Raw genomic sequence first — 27,195 nt, 5'->3', positions numbered from 1 at the left:
TAAACATTCTTTGGAAATATAACATTTTTTAATGACTGGTTAATAATCCATAGTATGAGGTCCCATAATTTATTTAACCATTCTACCCTTCACTATTACAAATAATGCTGAGTTGCATATCTTTATACATAAATCTGAATGCACCTCTGATTATTTATTTTTTTAAAATCAGATTTATTGATGTTTGATTTACTACCTACAATAAAATTCATCCAATTTTTACATATAATTTCACGAATTTTAAAAATGGATAGTTAGATAATTACCACCAAAATCAAGACATAGTTTATTTCTCTCACTCCAAAAAGTTCCCTCATGACCCTCTGCATTACATCCTTTCCCACTACCGTGAGCCCCTGATAACGAATGATCTAATTTCTGTCCTTATAATTTTGTCTTTTCCAGCATGTCACATGAAGGAAATCATACGGTATGTAGCCTTTTGAACCTCACTTCTTTCATTTAGAATACTGCTTTTGAGATCCATCCATGTTGTGCATATATCAATAGTGAATTTCACTTCATGGCTAAAAAGTATTCCATTGTCAGGCATTATGGGGTCAAAGAATCTGAACAAATGTTTAGGATCTTGATATAAAAATACCAAATTGCTTTAAAGAAAGATGGCACAGATCTATATTCATGTTAGAATTATATGAGCAAAAGGTAGAAGTAGCTGCTTCTGACACGCTAAGCAAAGAGTAGAAGTAGCTGCTTCTGACATGCTTTGATGAAATATGAGGGAGAATAGAGGGCAACTGGGCAATATTCATAAAAGTTACCAATACGCTCACCTTTGACCCAAGTCATACATCTTGAAATTTATTTTGCATTTATCCCCATACACAGAAAAGGAGATATGTACAGATTATTTATTCACTAAAGTACTATTTATAATGGTCAAAAGTTGAAAACAATCCATGCCCATACACAGGGCAATGGTTAAACGAGTGATGGTATGGTCACAAAATGGAAAACTATGCAGTGGTAAAAGTGGGGGCAGGGGTGGGGGCACTCATTTATTGCTATGGAAACAACAGAATTGTAAGGGGAAGAACAGTGTATACAGTATACTACCCTTTTCAATAAGAAAGAGGGAATAAGAATATATATATATTATAGCTTATATCTGAGTGAATTAACAACGGAAGGAAGCATATAAAATAATAAAAGTTAATTAATGGGGGTCAGGGAAAAGAAACAAGATGGACATATTTATGGGAGAGAAAGAGATAGTTTAATGTCTACCTTTTGCATTGTTGTGATTTTTTGAACCCTGTATATTATATCACAGAATAAGGGAGGGAGGGAAGGAATGAGAGAGGGAGATTGAATACTAGGTACCTAAGAGACCTGATTTGAAGAAAACTGTGGGGTGAGAAGGAAAGACTTTTTGTTTTCTTCTTTTTCCTTCTAATCTCAACCTATGCATTTAATAAGTATTTCTTACATACACACACAAACTTACACACACGTACCCTCTTGTACCTTTACTTTCTTCTCCTTACTTTCAACTCAGCCAATTAGCTCAGGAAAATCACTATTGTCATCTTCAATCCATCTGCAAGTCAAAAAATGACTCACCTACCATGAGTGTTGTTATGATATGCCTGTACAAACAAAGAATCAATAGTTGCAATGCAGTCTTACCTAATAAACCAATAACCAATACTAATAACCCACAACCTCCACAGAGGATTCTATGTACTTCCCTTACTAAATTCCATTTTCCTCAAGCGTTAGTTTTTAGAAGGTTTCACAAACACACATACACACAAACAAAAACCAGATCCAGTGATGATGAGACACAATTAGGCATAGCGAAGGAAAAAGAAGTATGATTTCGCTACTGAAAAACATAGTTCAGGACAACTAAGGGGGATTAAGCTAATATGAAAAGAATGGTGCCTGAGTCTTATCTACCTGTCCCTTAGGATGAAAATTATTGATGAGTTTAAGTTCATTTGCTTAAGCATTTTGCCTCTGAATAGCTTCCTCATGTGTGAAAGGAATTCTAGGGTCTTCCAGAAGTTCAACGCCAAGGAGAGACCAAATAAACCTTTACACTAACCCTGATGAGTCTTCCTTGCCCAACTGTACTGTACTCTGCACCTAGTGGTCAGAAATACCAGTGCTCTTTGCTCCAAGGATGCTGTGAATTTTAATGTACAATATGGGGAATGATCTACTGCCCATTTTCTACTCCTGGGACTACTCCAGCTTCTAATCTCTCTGTCATCCATCCAACAAATATTTACTGAGCACTTACTAACTTCCTATATACTTGGCACCATGTGAGTTGCCAGGGTACAATGCAAGCAAAATAGACTGGGCCTGCTCTCAAATAACTTTCAGTGAAGCCTCTCTCTGTACCCTCACCTGCCTCCTTCATTCTTGTTCACCTGGTCTTTTGCCCTAGAGCCAAATTCCTCTCCTAAGTCCTAAATTTAGCACAAATAACTTGCACCATCTTTTCTGTTACCTCAACTTCTGAATCCTTTAGTTCTTATTTCCACTGTAATCTCAACTGGCTGGACATCTCATAACCTTTCCCACAGATCTCTAGATTTTAGGTTAAAGGGATCTTCATGTCAGTTTTCCTTTCTTCACATTTCTGGTGAAAGCACCTTCTCCCATGAACCTTCCTGGATTAACCATACCAACTATTGGGGTCAGCAATATATTTTATTATGCTGGATGCTGGAGGATATATTGGTGAATAAGACTGTTTTTTTTTCCCTCAAAGAGCTAAATAGTCTGATTCTGAGGAAAAAGCAGCAATGAAGATTTTGCCCCTCATGTGCCTCCTAGCAGGATTATTTTTAAAATCAGTTGATGATTTATGGCAAATCCATGTATGATTACCAATTTCTCCTCAATCAGCCTGGGGGCATCCTGAAGATAAGGACCATTTCTGCTTTTTAACCTGGGACCGACTTGCCACTCACCTGACCAAGACTGGGATCTTGGGCATCTTCTTAGAGACTTTAAAGAAACTTGTGTCCCCTTTGTTGTCAGTGAAGTACACGCCAGCAACACTGGTCACGAGATTCCCAGGAAAGGTGAACAGAACCCTTTCATCATCACCCTGGTTGGCCCAGTCCCAGGCTTGGCCTCCAATGAGCAAGCCCCCTCCACGTTTGATAAACTTGACCAACTTTTCAGTCATGGTTTCATTGTAGGCATCGATACAGTAAACCCCCAGGGAGTCCTTCACTTCTGCCTCAATCTTTGCCTCCACTCCAGAGCCCTCGAGGATTTTGACCAAAGGTGCTAGGGAGGGGTGTACACCAATGGGAGCCCCAGGGGAGGAACAAAGCCAGCCCACTGCATTGAGGAGAAAGGGAGTCAGCTGGGCTTCCACCAAGTATTCCTCGTGGGACACCACCACAAGGCGGCCCCGGCCATATGTGGAGGCAGCGATGAGGACCTGGCCCATGTCATTCACCATCACTGGGAATGAGGCCTCTCCAATAAGGAGCAGTTCACAAGGGATGGCATCTTCGGGGACATCCCAGCTTGACACTCCATTCATGAGAGCCTCAAAAGCAGCAGATGGAGTCGCCATGGTTCTATCAGAATCTGCAGAGAGAAAAGCAATAACTCAGTGAAGAACAGATAAACAAACAAACCAGTTCACTCTTCCACTAGCTGCGGCAATTCTTCCCAATTCATGGATGAAAGTGACACTGTGGAATGACTCACTCTCCAAGGTGTCAGTGCGTACAGTCCAGCAGACCCTGTTAAACACTGATCAAACGAACAGAACTCAACACATTTCCATCACAGAAGGGATCAAACAGAAGGGAGGAATGAGAGCAGTCAGTATGCTATCCCTCCATCCCCACCTCGCTCCATTGCAGCAGTGATCTTATTAATCCCAGCTTGGGGAACCCAGAATTTGAGTCTGAAAAATCTGGGATTTCACAGAGGTCCTTTAGTCACAGTCACAGGCAAAAGGGTGAGAGGAAATGCTAGATCTACGTCCCAGACAACCAGAAGCAGAAGGTAACAAGTTATGAAGTTATGCATCTGGGACACAGCAGAGCAAAGAAGTGTGTGTCTGTGGATGTGAAGTCACAAATATCCTCTGCTCCTTAGCCTTAAGGACTCTACAGTCTGACCTCGACTATACTTACTGTACCAAAACAGTTCCTCCAAGGACAGAAATGTTTTCCTAATCAGGACATCCAAGGCTTCTCTTTATCACTGACCACTTGGCAGCAATGGAATCTGCCGTTCTCCCAGGCCCTGGGGCCCTGAGCCAACCTCATTAACTTCAACCTCTTAAACCACTTACTTTCTGTTCTTCTCTTAGCTCTTCTGAAAATGAAAATATTCTTTAAGTTTTGTCTTTGGTCTTTAAGTGTTCTCTTCTATTTTCCTTGTCAGAGAATATGCTCACTCTCAAGATAATAAGGCAAAATGTAAGCTCAGGCTTTGGAGTTAGGCTGTCTGGGTTTGAATCTCAGTTCTGCAGCCTATTAACTGTGAAACTCAGACAGCACATGTCAGATATAGTTTCCTTATTTATCAAATAGGGAAAACAGTATCTACTGCATAGGGCTGTCCTGAGGATTAAAGGAAATAACACAGGTTAAGGGCCTTTTCATTAGTTTTCAATTATTTATAAATACGTACATGCATATACATAAAACATATAAATATATTTGATGTTAATTATTTGGCTAAGAGTGAACCACTGCATTTAAGTATGTGCGTAATAAGGAATTCTTGCAAAATGAAAAAAAGTTCTAACCTAATGTTAGGTTTCACAAACACTGGATTAAAAATTTATTGATTCTGATTTTTATAGTTTTCATAATTTGGAGCCAATATTAATATCAATCATAATACATATTATTATTATTATATTTAGTTTTCAAGTATTTCTGTGGGCCTTTGAAAATGTCCTTGACATATGCTCTGTGCCTTCAGCAGGCCATGGATGAAAAGGCCTTAGCCCTGATGTCACTAATAAACTCAAAACCTCTAAAAAAAGAGCACACTGCCATTTCTGATCTCAAAACCTAAAGAAGTCTTAAATTTATTATTTTCCCTCCACAGGAGCTCCTCTTTGGTAAATATGTAAGCTTGATGTCCCTCGTTATTAAAGAAGGTAATACCTACCTCAGAGAATGGACGGGAAGATACAATCGGTGAATACTTGGTAAATTCCGCAAATAACAAGGACAGCAAACCACATAGAGCCGCGGTTGTCTCCTCTCTCCCTTCTGTTCCCATATCCAGCTAGTTACAAATCCTGCCAATGTTACCTTTCATGGTTTCTAATCACACTACCATTAACCTAGTTCAGGTGCTTAGTAATTCATGCCTGGACTAAAGTGATCCAGTTTCTAAGTCACCAGTAGCTGTTTTCATCTTTATTCTAAAACTACTCTGATCATATTATTTCTTTGCAGAGAAATTCAGAGCTTTGCCTTGCACATGGGGAAAATCCAGTATAAATAAATAAATATATTTGGTGTTAATTATTTGGCTATTATTTGGTATTTAAGGTAAATTATTTGGTATTTAAGGTCTTCAGGGCTGGCTGAAGCTCTCAGTCCAGTTAGCATCTCTGAGCATGCTCTACTTTCATTTTAGAATCTCCTTCCCTTTCCATCTCCCACATCTTTCTACTGAAATCCTATCCTCTAGAAGCAGATATGCACAGAAAAGGAAATTTAATTTTGGTCAATTAAATTTGACCAATGTCAATTAACCTATAAAAATATGCTTAATCTCACTGAGAGCCAAGCAAACTAAAATATAATGTAAGTTGCCCATAAGCTTGGTGAAAGAAAGAAGGGAGGGAGGGAGGAAGGGAAGGAAGGAGGTAGAAAGGAAGGAAGGAAGGGAGGGAGGGAAGAAGGGAGAAAGGGAAAGAAAGAAAGGAAAAGCCATAATGTCCAATGTCCAAAAGATCACAATCTGCTAGAAGGACTGAGAATCTCTGTGAACTTTTTGGAAAGCAGTCTGACAGAAGCAATTAAGCTTCAAAGATGTGCCTATCCTTAGACCCAATAATCCTTCTTCTAATAACCTTTCTTACCTAAATTATCTTAGAAGTAATAAAGACATATGTACAAGGATGGTTACTGCCACCTAAAGCCTATAAATGGAAATAAATGAAAAACTAGAAATGGACATAGATAGTGTTTCTTGGCTACTAAAACAGATACTATACAATGGGTTGGCTTAACAACAGGAATTTATCGGCTCATGGTTTCAGAGGCTAGAAGGCTCACTTGTTCCTGGAGGAGGTGTCTTTGCTAGCTAGCAACTTTTTGGGTCTCCAGTAATAGGATTAACACTGATACTAATTCATTTGGGCCACATCTTAACTGAAATAACCTCATTAAAAGTCCTATTTACAAGAGTTCATAGCCACAGGAATGGATTAAGAACATATCTTTCTGGGGTACATAACTCCAAGCCACCACATATGTACAATCATTACCTCCATTTTACAGATGGGTAAAAGAAATCTGATACCCAGAGAATTTGTTACTTGCTCAAAGTCACATGGGTTGTTAAGCGTTGGCTCCAGGCTTCAAACCTACGCAAGCAAGTGCCAGAGTCCATGTTCTCAAATTCTAGACTTTTACATGTATAGAAATTCTATAGAGGCCACATGTCAACATGCTAACAGTGACTGCATTAGAAAAGGAAGAGGTGAACAGCAATTTTGTTTTTATACAAGTCTGCATCCTTGGAATTGTTGCATGCATTCCTATTACAAAATCACAATAAAAAATAACAATGAGATAATAAATCAATCAAGCAAACACAGATTATTTGATTCATAAATGGTTAGATAAATTGAACAATTGATCCTATCCCACTGACCTTCAAAAGCCTTCCTTTATCACCTATCAGGTTGTACCTTTGCCCACAAATAAATTATTTCTTTCTCTGTGGGGATTCTTCGAACTTGGTGGCTTGGGCTGGTTCTGTTCACACTTTAACCAGCTATCAGTGACTCCAACACTTGACTTTTGAACCAAGCTCCCTCTTTAAGCTGGCCAGAGTTCTGCCCTGAATCCCTGTTGCCTCCCTAGTTTGGTGACTTCATATAGACAACCTAGGGAAAATCCTCATTCTCCCTTTCATTTCTCTCCCTAAAGGCCTGAAAGTAATCATCCTTGAACAGGGTTCCTGCTCTCCTCTGGATCTACTCTGACTCCTTTTAGCTTGCTGGAACCAAAGGCACCTCCAAAGCCAAAGGTACCACAGGGTCCAGCCTGTGACTCAGGAACAGGTTACCTAGCTTCTACCCATACTACAAAGCAACCTATGGTATCCAAACTGGGCTTTCACTTAGGAGATATATTTAGAAGAGAAGGTGGTAGGGAGGGCTCCAATCCTGTATTATAGTAGATTTCAAGTCCCCAAACTAGAGTAAGTGTCTATGGTCAGGAAATATGTTTTATTCTTTGGATTCCCCAGGAGAATGAATGGGTACTCCATAAATATCTACTGGGTAGATGGATGAGTGACTGAATGAGGGATGTGGGCATAAGGGCAAATCTAAGCTCCCTCCTCCAGCAAATAAATAACTTGACCTTGAAAACTGACTAATATCATAAATGTCCAACATTACAGGTCTTCTCTTCAAGCTGTTTTCTTCTGTAAGTCCTTTGCTTACTTTTTTCTTATACATGCAACCTCATTTTTCAAAGTCCAGCACCCTCTACTAAGCAAGAATTTGGGCTTGTTCTACCTCCTCTTTCTCATTCAGTCCTAGATATTACCAGCTCAAATTTTACTTCTTTAATTTTCAAATAAAAATTGTTTAATTCATACATTTCAAAGAACATCTAATGCCTGTGGAAGGGCATAGAAGGTAAAAGAATAAGACAATAATAAATTATGCAAACTCCCATATACCTTCCCCCAGCTTAAAAAAACTGACCTTTACCAAGGTATCTGAAGCCTGTCTTATAGGTTTCCCCAATCAATCCCTCCCCACCCCATAACTGTAAGCACATTCAAAATTTGCTTTTTCTATCCATCTACTTTGATCTTACCGTACTCCCTTTTTAATTCTCCCCTTCCCCTGGGGCTCTCTGGCATCTTACTCACATTTGCTCACTTATCTTACTGGGTTACTCTCAGGAGAATAATATAATGGAGGAGCATTGGCTCAGAAATGAGAAAACATGGGTTTTTAGGAAACAATTGACGTCCTGTCTCTTACTAGCAGTTGATCTGCCTGCCTCAAAGGGTGTTATATTAAATGAATAATGTTCGTGAAAGGATGTTCTGAGCTCTAAGGGCTGTCACTGCTAATGTCGGAGTTCTGGCGGTGGGATACTTCTTCCCTCCTTTCCTCTCCAGGCCCTCACCCAGGCCAGACTTTCTTCCCCAGGCCCAGGGCCAGCTGCACAAAGAGCATGTCCTTGACGTCAGAGAAGTTGAGAAGGGGCTGGGGGTAGAATCTGAGCAGAGGAGGAGGGGAACCGAGCTCATAAACTCAGCCCTGTCTGCAGGGAATTCTCCAGGCCTGCTGAGATGGAGGTCTATATATGGGGTGGGCTACAGACCCTTGTCCCCTCCTCTTTTCTCTTTCTTCCCGCCCCCCACCCATTCCCTAGGGGACAGTGCAAGTGGGCCAGTGATCTCAGCCCCAGAAACCGTTTTTGCAAAGACCAAAGGGCAGGAGGATACAAGTGATGTTCTGTCACCAGCTACCTGTGTGACTGAGCAAGCTCTGCCTCCTCCCTGGGCTACAGTATTCTCATTCGCTAAAGCTGCAGATTAGATGATGTTTCTCTAGGTCAGCCCTGTAACTCGACAGCACAAAGCAAGCGGACGTAAACATCAGATGTGTGTCAGAACCCTGGGAAGAGAAGCAATGCGGCAGAGCGATGCAGAACCCTTGAGCAGAAAAAAAACAAGAGAAAGACGGACACACGTATTTCGAGGGATTCTTAGTCCCAAGATTTGGGCACACCCAGACTCGTCCACACCAAACATCTCGCCCGTCGCTCTCGCAGATCCGCCAGCGACCACATCGCGACCCTCTTGCACCGCCCTCCCCAAATACCCAGGCCCAGTCGCGGTCAGCCAGGGCCCCTTCTCCCGCCTGCGAGACAGGGACTGCGCAGGGTCAGAGACATTCGGAGAGGGCCACTCACCCAGGAGCCCTGCAGTTTCCACGGGGAACAGCTCGGAGCAGGCAGGGCACGGGACAGAGAGGGACGCACGGTTAGGCGGGGGTCCAGCAGAGCGGTGACGGGGGAACGGAGCTGGGAACGGGGAGGAGACCAGAGCAGGGAGGAGAGGCGGGGCTTCCCGAGGAGTCTCCTCCTCCCAACTTCCTTCCGAGAGGGATTGGGAGCCCGAGGGGGCGGCGCCTGGCAGGGGACAGCGCTTCTTTGTGTCGCCTGCCCTGTAGGCTCGGCATTGCGGCGGGACGCCCGGCGGCCCCCGTCCTGGCAATGGGGACAGCTGTTTCATTAAAGATATAAACTTTTCTGACAATTCCTTGGTAAGGAAATGGTTTAATAGAACATATTCTTATAATGAAAGAGATTTCTTAAATCTCTATTTAGCGGGGCGGTGTACCCTGATATAATCCCAAGGGAAAAATACAAATTGTACTAATGGTTTAAATATGTTTTCGTAAAAAGAAAGACAGTATATATTTGTATTATGATGGGAGAAAGGGAAGGATATATCTCTACCTGTTATTATTGTTTAGCTGAGGATAGGTGAGGGGCAACCATTTTTTATATATCTCTGCATTGCTTACATTATTATATGTGCTACTTTAGAAAATTAAAAATAAGAATATACTGTATTACATTTCAAACAAATGGTAGGTATCTAAAACCTATTCCTTTGTGTACAGTTCAAATTCTATCTTTCCCAAAATCTTTCTGGTCACCAAGTGAGAGTAACCCCTCCCTTCTATGAATGATATGTTCCTACACTAGGGGTGACTTCATCTCTGTTACTAGTGCTCGTTCTAGCAGGTGAAATGCAGGGTAGTACAGTGGTTAGAGGTCCAGACCCTGCAGCCAGATGGCCTGGATTCAGGTCTCATTGCTACAATTTTACCAGCTATGTGATCTTGGGCAAGTTACTTAATTTCTCTCTGCCTCTATTTTATTACCTGTGAAATGATGTTGATAAAATTGGTGCCTACATTATAGACTTATTGTAAGGCTTAAATTGGGGGAGTTAATACTTGTCAAGTTCTTAGATCAATGCCTGGCATACAATAATACTGGAAGAGTGCTTGTTAAATAAAATAAATATTCAGGCTGTCCAAAGAGGCAATGTTTCATATTTCAGGCAAATGCATGCCTTTTAATCCTGACTAAGGTTTTGGCCCAACCTCCCTTCAACACCTCTTCCCAAATTGAATCAAATGAACAATAATCAGTAGGGGCATGTCTGTAGGTAAACTCAGATGAAAGGTTTATGTAGGGAAACACCTAGATACAGAAGTCAAGAGAACCTGAATTCAAGGTCATGCCTAGTCACAGACCACCTGGGTGAAAGTGCATGGATCCCTCATCTTCTCCAGAGCTCATGGTTTTCAGCTAAACAAGGAGAGCTAATGATGTGCTCAATAAGTTCCATCTTATGTCTGAAATGCAAGGACTAAAAGCATGCATGTAACACAATGATAAAAGTTAAACCCTGTCATACTGAGTTACATGAACATTTTTAGAATTCAAAAATGTGTATGATGCTTACATATATAAAGAAAATAATAAACAGACAAAATATACATAGGGAGGATTCAATCTAACACCTTTGAAGATGGGGAGAAGTGACTTAATGAAGGAAGAGATTTTAACTTAGGTTTGTTTTTCTTAGAGAGAGAAAGAAGAGATCTAGGCCGAAGGTGATAAATGGTCAGCACCTTATAAATCTGCTGAACCATTTTCTGTATGTGTAGCTTTGAAATATTTCACAATTAAATTTTTTAAGGAAAAGTTTTAAAGGACTCGATAGTTACGTTCCTGGATAAGAAGAAAGAAATGAGCCAGAATGGTAGAGAAAAGCAGAACTAGAAACAGAGATGGAGAAACTCCAGGGAACCCTCTCTGAAAGACATCAGCCTCCTTGGGCCCAAGGGGTCTCCGGGCCGAAAACCCGGAACACATTGGTAGCTCCGCAGGCGCTCTGCTGCCCCGCGCCCCCCCACGGCTCTGGCTCTGTCCCTCTCCCTCCCACCTGGGCAGGCAGCAGAGGACCAGCGTCCGGAGCCGCCCCAGACCGGGTGGACGCGGCCGGGCCTGCTCCTGTTCCAGAAACCATTTTAGAACAAGACTCACCCGATGGTCCAGCAATTTCCACACAAGACTACTCCGGACGGGGAAGGGATTCCTTTGCAGAGATGAGACAAGAAGATAGATAGAACAATCTGGGATTTGAGAACTAGGGGTGGAGATGGTGGTGGGAGGGTGTGTGCGATGGGGGGCTGCGGTGCAGAAGAGGGGCGAGGAGAGGCTGCTTCCGGGAGCTGATTGGCGGCCGAGGGGGAGGTGCTTGGCCGGGACGCCCCCCGCCCCCTTCCCCAAGACCGCTGCGGCCGCCTTGTGTCAGTTTCTGCCCCAAGTGGCTTTGAATCGGGCGGCGCCGGTCCCCGGGAGTGCCAGAGGGCAATTTATTTAAAAATATATACGTTAGACTATTTATGAACAAGGGAGCAGCTGATAAATAATGGTATATCTTTATATAAAATAACGCATAACTATTTTCAAAGACGAGTTAAATCTGTATGTATTAACTAGGAGTTAGAGCCTACATATATTTTTAAAATAAACATTTAACTTTGTAGTAAAATGGAGAGTTGGACTGCATGCTTGTAAAAAAAATTTTCAAATGTTTTTGTAATGTTTACATAAAAACGGAAATTATAGGTAAGATATATATTCAGTTATTAGAATCAGTTACTTCAGACGGGAGAGGGTGAACTACTTGTACTTTTTTCTTCATAAGCCTTACTGACGTGTTACCTCTGTAATGTTTAACCTCATTAACGTTTCAATGATAATATTTTTATTTTGTAATAAAAACAATAAATCATTATATTCAGTCATCTAAAAAATAAATAACATTTCCTTACACAGCTGGTAGTGCCGCTCTATAGATATAATTTCTCCCTGTGGGGGATTTCTTGAGCTTTGTTCTTAATCGTGTCACCATTTTAATCACATGAGAGATGCACCCAACAAATGACTTTTGAGATAGGACCTGGCTTTATGCCTGACTGGGTTCTGCTCTGAATTCCTGTCTGTTCATCTAGCTCGGTGAGCTGAAATGTACCACCTGGAGGGAGGTGGTGGTGACCACGTGTCCCTTTTTATTGCTAACCCCAAAGTTCTGGAAGACATTTATGTGGCCTCTGTATATTCTCCTTGCTTCCTCACCCCTGGTGCTACCTTGGGCCTATTAGCCAGATACCAAAGGAGAAGATGCCCCCAAATCAAACAGCACTCAGGAAGGGAGCAATATAAAGCTTTCTCTCCAACCACAGAACAGTCTCTAGCATCCAGGCAGGACTTTTCACGGGAAGGTGGATTCAGTGGTAAAGGGGATAAATAAAGTACCATATCTTGTATTACATAACAGTTTGATTACAACTCCCCAGACTAGAATAAGCAGAACCAAGAACTGTGTTTTATTCTTCTTTAGAGGCCTCCCTTCATTTAAGTCATAATCAGGTGTTCTGTAATGGATGGACAGGATGGATGAGTGTGGGTGTAAGAAAAACAACACCGGTATCACTCCTCCAAAAAATAAACACTAGCCTGACCTAGAAAACTAAATCATAAGTTTCCTATACTGTAGGTCTTCTCCCCTCCTTCTTCATGCCCTTTTATTTTAATTTTCTCCTTTAAGCCTTTTGTTTTCTTTTTATGTCTCCCAATGCCTTCCTCAAAACTCCCAATGCCTTCTACTCAACCCCCCATTCTCTTTCTGTCTTAGACTCTACATTACTAATTTAATTTAAAATCTTATTTCCTTTCTTATTTCTCACTTCCCCTAGAGTTTCTTTTTTATTTCCTTTCCAGTTTTCTGTCCAGAGGAATCCTGCCTCTGTAATGGAGATTGTCAGGAAATCCTGAAATGCACCAAAATAATGTCTGAGATACCAGGTTCTGTAAATACTTACCAACATGTGAATGAATGACAATTTATTAAAATTCCATACTACAAAATATTATGCAGTTATTTAAAAAGGACAAAATCAATTCATACCTTGAGGAATGCCCTCAATATATATTTTCAGCAAAAAAGTCATGGTTCTGTTTTTGCAGGGAATAATGCTATAAGCTTTGTTTATGTTTAACTATGCACTGGAAAAATAAGGTGGTATTTTGCTACTTCAGGAAGTGGTGGAGGGTTAAGACACATTGTATTTTAATATAGTTACAAGTATTACATTGAAATAAAAAAATAGGATTATTCAGCAATACCACTCTTAGGTATATAGCCAATGGAAATACATGCACATGTTCACCAAAAAGCATGTACTAGAATCTTCAAATCAGCACCATCCACAATAGTTTAAAGTTGGAACTTATCCAAATGATATTCTCCCTGCCTCTTTACCCTGAGTGCCACAAAGACCTCTATTAGCTGGGTACCATAAACTGTGGTATATTCATCATGAAATATTGTACAGCAATGAGAATGTAGTATTTATACTCTATACAGTATGGCTAAATCTCACCAACACACTATAGAGTGAAAGCCGCCAGAAACAAAAGACTGCTTATGATTACACATGTATCACTAGGATGACATAAAAGTAAGGAGACTGCAAAACCAAAAACAAAGTGAAACCAGAAATGTAAATGTTGAAGGAAGCAAGCAAAAATATGGCTTTCTCCTTGAGGTATTTGCAAAAATTCGGGAGAATGTATGGGGTGACTCTCTGAGGTTTCCAGTCTGGGATATTGAGCTAAGCTAACATAGAGTATGTATTTTAAAAGGATATACCAGTACAAAGTTCAGACACCAGAGTATGTATTTTAAAAGGATATACCAGTAAAAAGTTCAGACACCAAATGTATATTCATACAGAGAAAAAACAAAAAGTAATATATTGTACAGCACAGAAGAGGTCAGTGCATCTTGTCTGGCTTAACCCTGCTGGAGTATGGAAGAGAAAAATTACTGAGAATTAATAGCACAAATCAGTTGCCTACATAGTTTGTATTCTGAATTAATGCTACCTCTGTGGTTTGAAAAACCATAAGAAAATAATTTAATTTGAAGTGATTCCAGTTTGGCAGTATTCCAAGTTGGTAGAATCAAATATAGAGTTTTCTGGAGAAACTTAATTTCAATCCAGCTAGAAAGAATTCCTACAGAAAAAAAAAATTTCCATGGAAAAGCAGCAAGCAGTTCAGCACAATAACTTTTTTTTTTAATCACATAGCACCCAAGGATACAAAGTACCACGAATGAGAATCATCACAAACAAGAGATATCAGAAACAGGTAGAATTCAGATATTAGAATTAGTAGACACAGATATAAATAACCACATTTATTATATTTGAAAAATAAAAGGGTAATTTGAAAACATGAACATGAATATTAAAGATTTGAATAGAACTTCTAGGAAGGAAAAATAATTGAAATAGAATAGTTCAAATGAAAAATTTATTAAAAAGAATCATTGGAAAACTTGATGAAGCCAAAGAAAGAATTATTGAACTAGAGCTACATCATAATGCTGTCTGTAAAGCCAAAAAGATGGAAAATATGAAAGAGGATACAAGAGTTGGATGGTACAATAAGAAGGTGTAAAATACATCTTGTCTAAGCTCCAAACTGAGGTAACAGAAAAACTAAGGAAGAATTAACATTGAAAGGAATGATTACTGTGAGGTTTTCCAGAATTCTTGAATTACACTTATCCTCTGATGTACAGGAAGCCTCACAAATCCAAGCAAGTTAGATAAAAGAAATACACCTCTATAAAATAAATAGCCCAAGGAAAAAAACGGAGGACAATTAAAAAACTAGTAGACTCCTCACTACCTTCTCAGCAGAAACAAACAAACAAACAAACAAAAAACAACAAAAACAAAACAGAAGACAAATAGAATGACACTTCCAATGTACAGTGAGAAAATAATCAATCTTGAACTAGATATCCATTAAAATTATGTTTCCAGTACAGAGCTTTAAAAAAGTGACTTTTCAGACTAACAAAAACTGAGAGTTTATATTCAAAAGACTTCCATTAAAGGTAATTCTAAAGTGCCCAGTTTGAGAAGAGGGAAAATGACTCCAGATTAATAGTATGAGATGTAAGACAAAATGGTGACAGACTTCTAATTCTGGCATTGAGAGAATATCTTATTTGGACAACACTCCCACTGAAAAACATAATAAAATCTGAACAAAAAATATAGGAAACAACTGAGACTTCGAAGAGAAAACAACCCAAGCAGGAGTTGAGGAGCTACATCCTTGAGAGAAGGAAAACAGGACATGAGCTCCATATTCACAGTGGCTACTTCCCTTGCGGCATTTTCTAGTTTTAGTTCAGGATAACTGAGTCAAAGCAGAAAGTGTCAGTTTTATTGGTTAAGCCTACTAAAAACAACTGGAATACTCAAAGGGAAAAATCTCAGACAAGAGGAAAGTTCAGAGAATTGAATGCAAAAATCTATAAAAATTCCCCTTACATCATTGGCTTACTCCCAGACTAAGTATGCCAGGGAGAGATTCCAAGAAAGCTTGCAGAAAATAGTGGCTGGAAGGCCAAAGAAGTAATCATTTCAGGAGTGCACTATTCTGGGAAAAAAGCAGTAGAGCTGAAGCCCCATCAAAATAGAAGGGCCTTGTAAATACACTGAACTTTCAGTTGAGATAGGAAAAAATGCACTACTAATAAGAGCCATACCTTAGGAGTAAGGACTATGCTCCTGGAGAAAGGGCAAAACTAAAATGGACAAGTCATAACAAAGCTTAAAACTAACATTTAATTGTACGAAAATAATCTGCTGGTACGTTATCTGCCTTCCTCCCCTGCCCCATCCTCCACAAAGCTCTTCGAAAGAGAATAACAGTTCATTCAGCTATATTAATTATAAACAAAGTAAACATTAAGGCAGTAAGTATTACTAGAGATAAAAAGGGACAATTTATAATGATAAAATGGCCAATTCAAAAGAATAATGTAACAATCTAAATTTGTATTCTTAATAACATAACTTCAAATTTCATGAAGCAAAAGTTGACAGGAATAAAAGGAATAACAGATAAATCCAAAATAATATTTGGAAACTTACGTACATCTTTCTTAAAATCAGTAAGAATACAGACAATCTGAATAACACACTTACCCAATTTGGCCTTATTTACATATATGGTATACATATACTCAACAACTACAGAATTAATTATACATTAACAACTTCCCAAAATGGACCATATGCTGGGCATAAGGCAGATCTCAAGAAACTTGAAAGCATACAGGGTATATTCTCTGATCATAATGGAATTAAACTAGAAGTCAATAGTATTAAATTAATTAGAACATTCTACATGTTTTGAAATTAAGGAACACATACTAAACAACTATTAGATCAGACAAGAAATCACAATGGAAATTGAAAAAAATTTTTAACTGAATGATAATTAAAACAAAACATATCAAAACTTACAGGAGGTAGAAAAAGCAAATATTAGAGGGAAATACAGCTTTAAATGCCTATATCTGTAAAAGAAGAAAGGCTGAAAACAAGTTATCTAAGCTTCCATCTCAAGAAACTAGAAAAAGAACAATACATTTAAGTCAAAGAAAATAAATGCAAGGCAAAACAAACATGGTAGAAATCAAATCAAATAGCATACAATTTAAACATTTAGCAAAACACAAACATTGGTTTTAATGAAACTGAGGAGAGACAGAAGAGAGAAAACACATTACAATTATTAGAAACAAAAAAGGAACATTATTACAGTACCAAAGACCTTAAAGGTAACAAAAGGATATTATGAATAACTTTATGGTAATAATTTAACAAATTCAGTTGAATATGCAAATTCCTTTTAAAAAAGAGTTTATCCAAAATGGCACAAGAAGAAACAGAAAGCATAAATAATCATATGCTGAAGGAATTTTATCCAAAATTTAAAATATACCCAAAAAAGAATTCAGAAAGATTTCAGTGTGAGTCTTCCTAAACATTTGAGAAAAAAAAAATATTAATATTCCAAAAATTTCTCCAGGGAATAGTAAAAGAAGGAACTCTTCCCAGCTCATTTAATTACATTGAGTATAAAACTGATACCAAAATCTGAAAAGCACATACATGAATGTAAAACTACAGGCTAGTATCTTTCAGTGAACATAGATTCAAAAATTCTGAACAAAAAATCAGCAAATCAAACCCAATGATTTATAAAAAAGAATATTCCAAAAACAGACTTACGTATGTACAATTACATGAATTACAATAAAGTACTAATGCAAGTCATTGGTGGAATGATGGTCTTTTCAATAAACAGCTCTAGATCAATTAGAGATCTATATGGAAAAATGAACCTTGACCCTACCTCATGCTATACAAAAACAATAATTTGAGATGAATTGTAGACAGAAGTGTGAAAGATAAAACAATTGAACTTCTAGTCTAGAAGGAATCACGGGATAATTTCTTTGTGATCTAGGGATAGGTAAATACTTCCTAAATAAGACTCAAAAAAGTGCTAGCCATAAACAAATTTTGATTTATTAACAACAAAAATTAATTTTATTAAAATTAAGAAATTAAGAAGTTCTTTTCATTAAAAGACATCATTATCAAAGTGAAAAGGCAAGCCACAGATTGAGAGAGAATATTTGCAATTTATTGATACAACAAAGAATGTAAAACAGACTATTATTAAAAACTCCTATCAAATCTGTAAGAAAAAGACAAATCCTCTCTCCCCAAAATGGACAAAAGGCATGAATAGGCACTTCACAAAAAGGGATATTCAAGCGTCCAATAAACATATGAAAAGATATTCAAAGTAATTAGTCACCATGCAACGCAAATCAAAACAATAAGATATCCATACCCATTCTGATGGGCTAAAAATAAACATTGTGACAACATCAAATGTTGACAAAGATCTGGAACTCTGGAACTTGCATATGTTTCTGATGGGAGGGTAAACTGATACAGTCATTTTGCAAAACTGTTTGGAATTACATATTCAAGCTGAATAAATGTTTACTTATTCCTGTAAGATTATGTCTACCAAAACACATGATCATAGAAGCTTTATTTGGAATAGCTAAAAAACTGGAAATAAGCCAAATGGCCATCAGTAGCCAAGTGGATAAATCATTTGTGATATGTCTATAAAATATACTATAAAGCAAAGAAAAAGAACAAAGCAGTGCTATATGGAATTACATGTGTGAATCTTGCAGACCTAATGTTGAATAAAATAAACCAGAAACAAAAGAATAGCTAGTATATGACTTAATTTATATGACAATCAAGATTGGATCAATCTATGAAGACAGAGGTTTGAATAGGGGTTCCCTGTGGGAGTGAATATTGCTTGAAATGGGAAGAGGGAGTCTTCTGAGGTGCTGGAAATATTCCATATCTTGATTTTTACTGTTTACAGTACAAAATTTATCAAGTTGTACACTTAAGATTTATGAACTTTACTACATGTAAGTTATGTGTTAATTTTTATAAAAGGAAAGAAATGAAAGCAAATATGCTGGTAAACATGTTGGGAAATACAAACAAACACTGACTTTATTAAATAATAAACATTTGATATTTTGGGGTGGGAGTGAGAATTAAAGTATTGAGAACCAATGTCATTTAAGTATGCTAAATGAAGTCAGTTACAAAATTCATTAAATATGTTATAAATTAAGAATGTTATGAGTTAAGAGTGTTATAAAGCTAGAATAATCCTAAAACATTAGACCTAGAACAAAAAACTTCCAAACAAGTGGAGGAAAAAAAAAAAAAAAAACTCAGAAAAACAAAGAAAGAAGGAAAAATGAAGGGGAATGTGGAGGAATGAAATAGACAGAAAAAGCAAGAATAACAAAAAAGTAAATAATAAAATTGTAGAAATAAATAATCACAATAAAGGCTGGGATTATTCAATGACAAGTTAATTTCTTTTTTCTCTTTTTTTTTTAAATTAAATTAAATTTTATTTTATTTTGAAATAAATTCACAGTTACAGGAACAGTTGCAAAAACAATACTAACCCCATACAAAGAATTCCATCATACCCTGACCCCCCTCCCCCGATTGCTCAATCACCAACCTTAACATGCTGTCACATTGCTATTTCTTTCCCTCCCTTCCTCCCTATCATCCATCATCTATTGCTCTTGTCTTCTGAACATATGAGAGCTAGCTGCACACATCCTTGAATATATCCTATAATTCACGTATACACTTCCCATGAACAAGAACATTCTTTCATGCAATCCCATTAAGCGCAGCTAAGAAGTACAAAAGATTCAGCGATACAAAGCTTACATTCTATATTTCCTTTTCCTTATGTCTCAACTGTGTCCCTTTGAGCCACCTGTCCTCTATCCTCCAATTCCATCCAAGTTCATCCTTGGCATTCAATCATCTATTTAGACTGTCTTTTTTTTTTTTTTTTAGTTGTGGAAACATATATACAGCCTAAATCTTCCCATTCCACCCCCTCCCTAGCCTTCCATTAGTGGGATTAGTCACATTTAGAATGTTGTAATGCTCTTTCCCACCATCCATTACTAGAAATTTCCCTTTACCTCAAACAGCAACTCCACCCTCATTTCTTAACTCCCCATTGCCCCTTCCCCCATTTCTCTTAACCCAAACTCTATATTTCATCTCTATGGTTATATTCTCTGATAATTTCTATGTGTTTCCTGTGGAGGTTAAAATTAACCTCTTAAATCCATATCAATCTTATTTTTCTTTGATACCACCTTCACTTCAACAGGACACATAAACTATGTTCCTATACTCCTCCATTCCCCTACCTTTATATAGTTGTCTAAAATTACATATTTTACATTGAGTTCAAAACCACTGATTTGTCATTAGAGTTTGTGTAATTTATATCATGTAGGAAGTAAATAGTGGAGTTACAGTTCAAAAATTATTGACTTCTATTTGTATTCCATTGTGGTTGGAGAATGTGCTTTGAGTATATTCATTTTTTTTTTTTTTTTTTTTTTTTTGATTTCTTGAGGCTGTTTTATGTCCCGGCTTATGGTCCCTTCTGGAGAAAGATCTGTGATCACTAGAGGAAAATGAGTATCCTGGTGCTTTGGGATATAAGGTACTATATATTCTGTTAAAATTCTCTATATCTCTTTCTCCTTTCTGTTGTTTCTCTGTTGGTAGGGCTTCCTTTAGAATCTGACATAGGGCAGGTCTTTTATTGGCAGTCTCTCAGGATTTGTTTGTCTGTGAAAAATTTAAGCTCTCCCTCGAATTTGAAGAAGAGTTTTGCTGGATAAAGTATTCTTGGTTGGAACTTTTTCTCTCTCAGAATTTTAAATATGTCATGCCACTGCCTTCTTGCCTCCATGGTGGCCGCTGAGTAGTCACAACTTAGTCTTATGTTGTTTTCTTTGTATGTGGTGAATTGCTTTTCTCTTGCTGCTTTCAGAACTTGTTCCTTCTCTTCAGTATTTGAGAGTCTGATCAGAATATGTCTCGGAGTGGGTTTATTTGGATTTATTCTATTTGGAGTTCTCTGGGCATTTATGCTTTGTGTATTTATATTGTGTAGAAGGTTGGGGAAGTTTTCCCCAACAATTTCTTTGAATACTCTTTCTAGACCTTTACCCTTCTCTTCCCCTTCTGGGACACCAATGAGTCTTAGGTTTGGATGTTTTATTTTATCTATCGTTTCCCTGAGATCCATTTTGGTTTTTTCAATTTTTTTCCCCATTCTTTCTTTTGTTCTTTCATTTTCTGTTCTGTGGAATTCCAGGACACTGAGATGTTGTTCAGCTTCCTCTAGTCTTGTATTGTGAATATCCAGAGTCTTTTTAATTTGGCCAACAGTTTCTTTTATTTCCATATAATCTTCTATTTTTTTATTTACTCTTGCAATGTCTTCTTTATGCTCTTCTAGGGTCTTCTTTATGTAGCTTATATCCTGGGCCATGGTCTTCTTGATGTCCTTTAAATCCTTTGCCATGTTTTCATTCCTCGATTGCATTTCTTTGATTAATTCTGCTAGGAACTTTGTTTCTTCCGATAACTTGATTTGTGTGTTTGGAGTTGTTTTTATCATATGCATTGAGATTTTCTGTTGTTTTTGGCCTCTTGGCATTTGCTCTGCTCAACAGGGTTCTTTCAATTTGTAAAAAACAAACAAAGAAACAAAAAAACAACAACAAAAAAACCTCTATCTAATTTTTCAGAAACACTGGTGACATACACTTTCTCTAACTAACCAGCAGACGGCGTCTGTGAGTGACCTATACCCCTCAAGTCAGTTCTCCACCTTGTCCCTGCGTTATATGGGGAAACGATTCTTGTGGGGTCCCGCCGGAGAACTCAGCCTGGGTGTGTTGCTGGAGCCATCCTCCCTGAATGCGGGGCACTTGTATGGGTGGCCAGGGAGGAAGGACAGCCTCAATATTCAAATCCCCCCGGTTCCAGAAGATTCAAGGCTGCCGCAGGAGTCCAAGCCTTAATTTCATTTCAGTCCCAGCCCCTCTCTCACTGTCCCAGAAACCACCGGACTTGGCATAGTGTCCCTGGGTTCTCCGAGCGGGTCGCCCTGCCCAGCCGCAATCCTCCAAGACCTCTGGAGGGAATGCTGTGCTACATCATCAGTGCGTGCTGTCCCTCAAGGGAAGCCCTTGGCCACCGGGCCGAGCTGGCTCGCTTTCAGCCTGAAGCAAAAATGGCCAAACAGGGCATCTCCACACCCGCCTCCTCACACAGTTCCTCCTTCCCCAGTCCAGGACAACTGGCGGGGCTCTGGGCTGTGGGGATGGCCCCAGGCAGGAGTTTATCCAGCCCTCCCGGGAGCGAGCTGCTAGCTGTGGGGATTCATTCGGCTTCTGGCACTTCCCTCCGTTCCCCCGGCCCCAGGGATATCTGCAGCGGGCTATCTTCCTGGCCAGACACTGAGAGGCCGGCCCAGCACCCCCTTGCTGTGTTTTACTGCGTGGTTCCCATGATTGCACCTGCAGCCACTCCTGGCTTTTTCCCTTTTATTTATTTATTTATTTATTTTTTAATTAAAAGAGCCCGTTGGTCTCCAGACGCCAAACCCTGGCTTCCCCAGATCACTGCGCGGCTGCGGGTCTTCCAGCCAGCTTACTCACTCATTTCAGAATGCAGACTCCCAGTTCCACCAAGTATACAGGCCCTGGGAACTAGCAGATCTCATCCAGCTGGCACATCGCTGTAACTGGTATTCTGGGTCACTCTCTGGTCCTTATCTAGTGTTTTCCTTGGAGGTGTTCCTTAGCCCTGTCTCACCTAGCCTCCATCTTGGTTTCTTCCAATAAGTTAATTTCAAACAATATTTTTGAAAATTTAACTAGATGTGTTTACATCATATATACTTAAAACATAGATTCAGAAATATTTAAAGTGCAAAGATAAAAGAAAGATAAATCAGGCAATCACCAAGCAAAAGAAACCTTGATTTGATAGCTGAACATATTAGACTGTAAAACAAAAACATTAATAAGTACCCATAATGTAGAATCCCTACATTGTGATAAAATGTTCAAAGCCTTGAGATTTACAATGGGAATTGTTAAATCTACCATCATAGTGAGATATTTTAATATACCTGTTTCTTTAATTGCTAATTCAAGCAGATTAAAAACTTGGTGAAGATATGGAAGATTTGGACTGCATAATTAGCATCCTTGTTTTAAAGACATACATGGAACATTATATAATTAAAGACTACATATTCTTTTCAAGCACACATAGCAAACTGACCAAGTGCTAGGTTATAAAACTAGCTTCAACAAATTCAAAGGAATTAGTATCATACATTTTCTGACTATAATTTAAAATGTTATGAAACATTTACTACAAGGTGATAATTTCTAAAACTTTGTATGACCAATAGGAAACTTGAATAAACACTTCTAAAGTTTTCATGGCTCAAACAAGAAACCATATTGGAAATTTTAAAATAGTGAAAATGAAATAACAAAAATATTCACATCAAAACTCACGAGATGTGGCTAAAAAGCAGTAACATTTATAGCACTTAAAAGCTTACATAAGAAAAGCTGAAAATTAATTAGCTCTCAGCATATAGCTTAAGAGTTTAGGAAAGAAATAACAACATAATTCAAAGAAAGCAGAAAGAAGTAATAAAATAAGAATAAAGTTGGCAAAATAGAAAACAGTTTTTGAAACAGCTAAAGTAGATCAAGTTCTGCCAAAATGAAGCAAAACAAAAGGAGTAAGAAAATATACACACACTAGTGATGAAAAGGGGAGAATAAGTATAGATATTGGAAAAGATTTAAACAGATAATGAAAGGATATTTAAAACAATTTTATTCTATTAATTTTGAAACTAGGTATAAAATGGTTAAATTTCTTATAAAACACTACTTACAAAATTGGCCCCATTAAAAACCTAAATAATTCTATTATCATCAAAGTAATTGAAACAACAAGTCAAAAATCTTTCAACAAAGAGAACTCCAAACACAGAGTGTTCTGCCCTTGATTCAAGGAAGTACTCAAGGACTAGATAATTTCAAAGTTGCACAAATTCTTCAGGGAATAAAAGCAAAAGAGACAACACTACCCATCTTATTTTTTTGAGATGATTCCAACATGTGATATGGTCCAGAAAGGGATAATTACAGTGCAATATTACTCACAAATGCAAATGCAAATATCTAATATTTACCCTTATATCTCTATATAAAGGTTATTGCATGTTTACCAAGAAGGGTTTATTCCAGGAATGCAAAGTTGGTTTAATATAAATGCTAAATACTATACTTTACCACATTAACATTTGTAAAAGAGAAAAAATAATATGCTCTTCTTAATAGCTACAGAAGAAGCATCTGAGAAAAATCCATTTATAATAAAAGTTCTTACAAAAAGAAGAAGGGAACTTCCTTAGCATGATAGAAGGCTTTTCCAAAATACCATAACAAATGACATACTAAAAGTTGATATTGTGAAATCTTTCCCTTTAATATCAGGACAAAATGAGATGCCCTTCACTACTTTTACTCAACATTGTCACGGAGGTGCTAGCCAATCCATTAAGACAGGAAAATTAATAAATTGTTTAAGGATTGGAGAGGAAGAAAATTTTATTATTTTCAGATGGTATGACTGCCTGTGTAGCAAATTTGAATGAATCTATAGATAAATTTAGAATTAATGGAGTTTATCAAGTTTGATGCATACATAATCAATGCACAAAAGGCAACTGAATTTCTACATACCAGTGATTTGGCTATTCTTGGACCTTTGCTTTTCCATATAAGTTCTCCAAAGCAAGAAACAAACATGCAAACAAACAAAACTTTTGGGATTTTATTGATATTGCATTAAATCTATGTATCAATTTTGGCAAAAATGACCTCTTTAAGATGTTGAATCTTTCAGTGAACTTGGAATATGACGCTATTTATTGAGGGCATCTTTAATGTTTTTCCATATTTTGTAATATTTTTCATTGTTTTTCTTTTGCTCATTTAAAAAAAAAAAAAAAAACATTTATCAGAGGAAAACTCCTGCACATGTGCCCCAGAAGTCACGTACAAGAATAAAAATGTTCAAGGACAGCGTTATTTATTAATATCGCCTATAGCAGATAGCCTCTAAAATGGTCCCCAATACTCCCTGTGTATTCATGCCCTTATGTACCCTCCTCCCCTTTGAGAGTGGTCTGGACTAAGTGACTCACTTCTAATAAATAAAAGATGGCAAAAATAATGGGATGTCACTTCCAAGATTAGGTTACAGAAAGAATATGGCTTCTGTCTGTCTCTTTCTCTCTGGGAGCCTTGCTCTGAGGGAAGCAAACTGCCATGTTGTAATTAGCCTCTGTAAAGAACTGATGGGTCCAGGCAAAACCAGTGAGACAAAGAGATTGCCAACAGTCATGTGGGTGAGCTTGGAAAAGGTCTTACATCCCCATTCCCAGTCTGCAGATGACTGTAGCCCCAGCCAATACTTGAGTATAGCCTGTGAGAGACTGGGTCAGAGACACCCAGCAAAGACACACCTGTATTCTTGACCCATACAAATTGTGAGATAATAAATAATATTGTTTTGGTTTTAAGTCATTAAGTCTTGGGGTAATTTGTTACACAGCAATAGGTTACTAAAACATCTCCCAAACTGGAAATAACCCAATTGTCCATCAGTAGTAGAATAAGTAAATTATAATGTATCCATACCATAAATAATGAAAATTAAAGGTGCATCAACAAGGATGAATCTCAAAAACTTAAGACTATATAGAGTAAAATACCACTAATATGAAAGCAAAAAGTAGGGTAAGCCAACACATATATATATCTTTTGAATACACATACAAATGGTAAAATTAAAATGGAAAGCAATGGAATGATTAATTCAAAAATCACCATCGTTGTCACTTCTCAGGGAAGGGAGGGATACCAGAATGAGCTGGTACATAAGAAGCTTCTAAGGTACTGTAATGTCCTATTTCTTGAACTAGGAGACATTGATTTCACTACTCTTCAAACAGCTCTTAGTTGTTTTATATAATGCTTTGTACAAACGGTTTATAATGTTTTTTTAAAAAGGGAAAAAAGAAACGTATTAAAAATGCAATCAGACTGACAGTTTGGAGTCTGAAAGGATGGAAATTTCCATGATTATCCAATTGTCAAAGATCTTTTTCTCCTACATTTAAGTCCTTCCTCCTTGTAAACCAACCCAGGGACCAGCTCTGTGCTGTTTAACAGGGAACGGTAAAACCCAGCACTTGCTGCTTCAGGCCAAACGAATTCTCTGCATTCCAGATCAGCGTTCTGCCCCGAATCCCCGCACCCACGCTCACTACCACCTTTCCCGGACCCCTGCACCCCCGCACCTTCCACCCCTACCCCACACACTTTCAGAACCCGTGGGCTATAAAGTACTCGCAAGGATGAAAACGTCACCTTATGGGGTTATGAAGAAGCAAGTTTACCTAAGGCATTCACGATCAAGCCCTGGAGGTGAGATAACATTTCCTCCGGGGTTCCATTTAGCTAAAATCTTACTGGCTCCTTGCATAGCACAAAACAAATCACAGCAAAATAGGGAGCCCGCAGTCTCCTACAAACAAGCGAGAGTGAATAACAATGCGGCGAGAATAAAATAGAGACCGAGCGGCAGAGAAAAATGTGAAAAGGAACAGTGAGGTAAAAGCCAGGAATCCTCTCTGGGAACACTGGATACCCTGGGGCACACGCAGAGGCTCCAAACCAATCTCCACCCCCTCGCTGACACCTATGAATGCACAGCCTCCGTGGGCACTCATGATCTCTCCCAGCGCCTCCCCACCCGGCGCCCCTGCGACCGGACTCTGGCCTGTGTCACCACCAGGCCTGTCCCAGTCCAGAATCCCTCCCTGAGCCTCACGCACCGTTTGTCCTATTTTCTGCAGCGCTGGTTCGTGGGCAGAAAAGAGTGGCAGGACCCGGAGCGGCTGTTCCCAAAGGGAAGGAGCTCCTCCGCGGAGAAGGGACTGGGCGACTGACGCCAGGCCTTAGGACCTGGAATGTAGGAAGCAGGGGAGGGGGCGAGCAGGAGGAGGCTCCCACGAGCTGATTGGCGGCCCCGCTCTGTGTCAGTTTCTGTCAGATGCCGCGGTGAACCGCGGGTGGAGACCCTGACGCCTGCCCCCGCGAGTGCGGCAGTGCAGTTAGTAAAATAAATCCCTGAGACTGTTTGCCAACAAGGGAGCGGTTAATAAGTAGTGATACTTTATTTGAACATAGTACACAACGATTTCCCAGAACAAGTCAAATCTATGGGTACTAGATATGTCTTTTAAAATAAAAAACAAAGTTGCCTTAAAATGGAGAGTATGAATACAGTTTTATAAGAAGGGAAGTACTGTCAAAGAAAACCTAGGTTACCTCAGCAAGGGTGAAAGAGGTAGCTATTGGTGCTTATCTTCTAACCATTGAATTATTTTAAAATATACCAGCAAAATTTTATAAATTAAGTAAAACAATATGGTGTGAAAA

General features: G+C 38.5%; 1 protein-coding gene across 5 annotated transcripts in view; it reads right to left on the bottom strand.

Moving 5' to 3' along the window:
- The window catches only part of TCAF1 (TRPM8 channel associated factor 1), a 61,358-nt gene extending 34,522 nt beyond the window's left edge, over window positions 1-26,836 (bottom strand). For 3 of the 5 annotated variants that reach the window (XM_037835941.1, XM_037835938.1, XM_037835942.1), the window contains exons 1-2: window positions 11,298-11,453; window positions 2,949-3,582 (exon numbers count right to left, since the gene is read on the bottom strand). In XM_037835941.1, the coding sequence (XP_037691869.1) occupies window positions 2,949-3,568 (620 nt within the window). In that variant the 5' untranslated portion in view covers window positions 3,569-3,582; window positions 11,298-11,453. Of the gene's footprint in view, window positions 1-2,948; window positions 3,583-9,143; window positions 9,269-11,297; window positions 11,454-26,588 lie in introns of those variants that run through there. The other 2 variants (XM_037835940.1, XM_037835939.1) reach the window with 2 other exon arrangements.
- Between the last annotated feature and the right edge of the window lie 359 nt (window positions 26,837-27,195).

Source organism: Choloepus didactylus, chromosome 5 (genome assembly GCF_015220235.1).
Source record: "Choloepus didactylus isolate mChoDid1 chromosome 5, mChoDid1.pri, whole genome shotgun sequence".
Taxonomy (NCBI): domain Eukaryota; kingdom Metazoa; phylum Chordata; class Mammalia; order Pilosa; family Megalonychidae; genus Choloepus; species Choloepus didactylus.
This window is presented reverse-complemented; position numbering and strand designations above follow the sequence as displayed.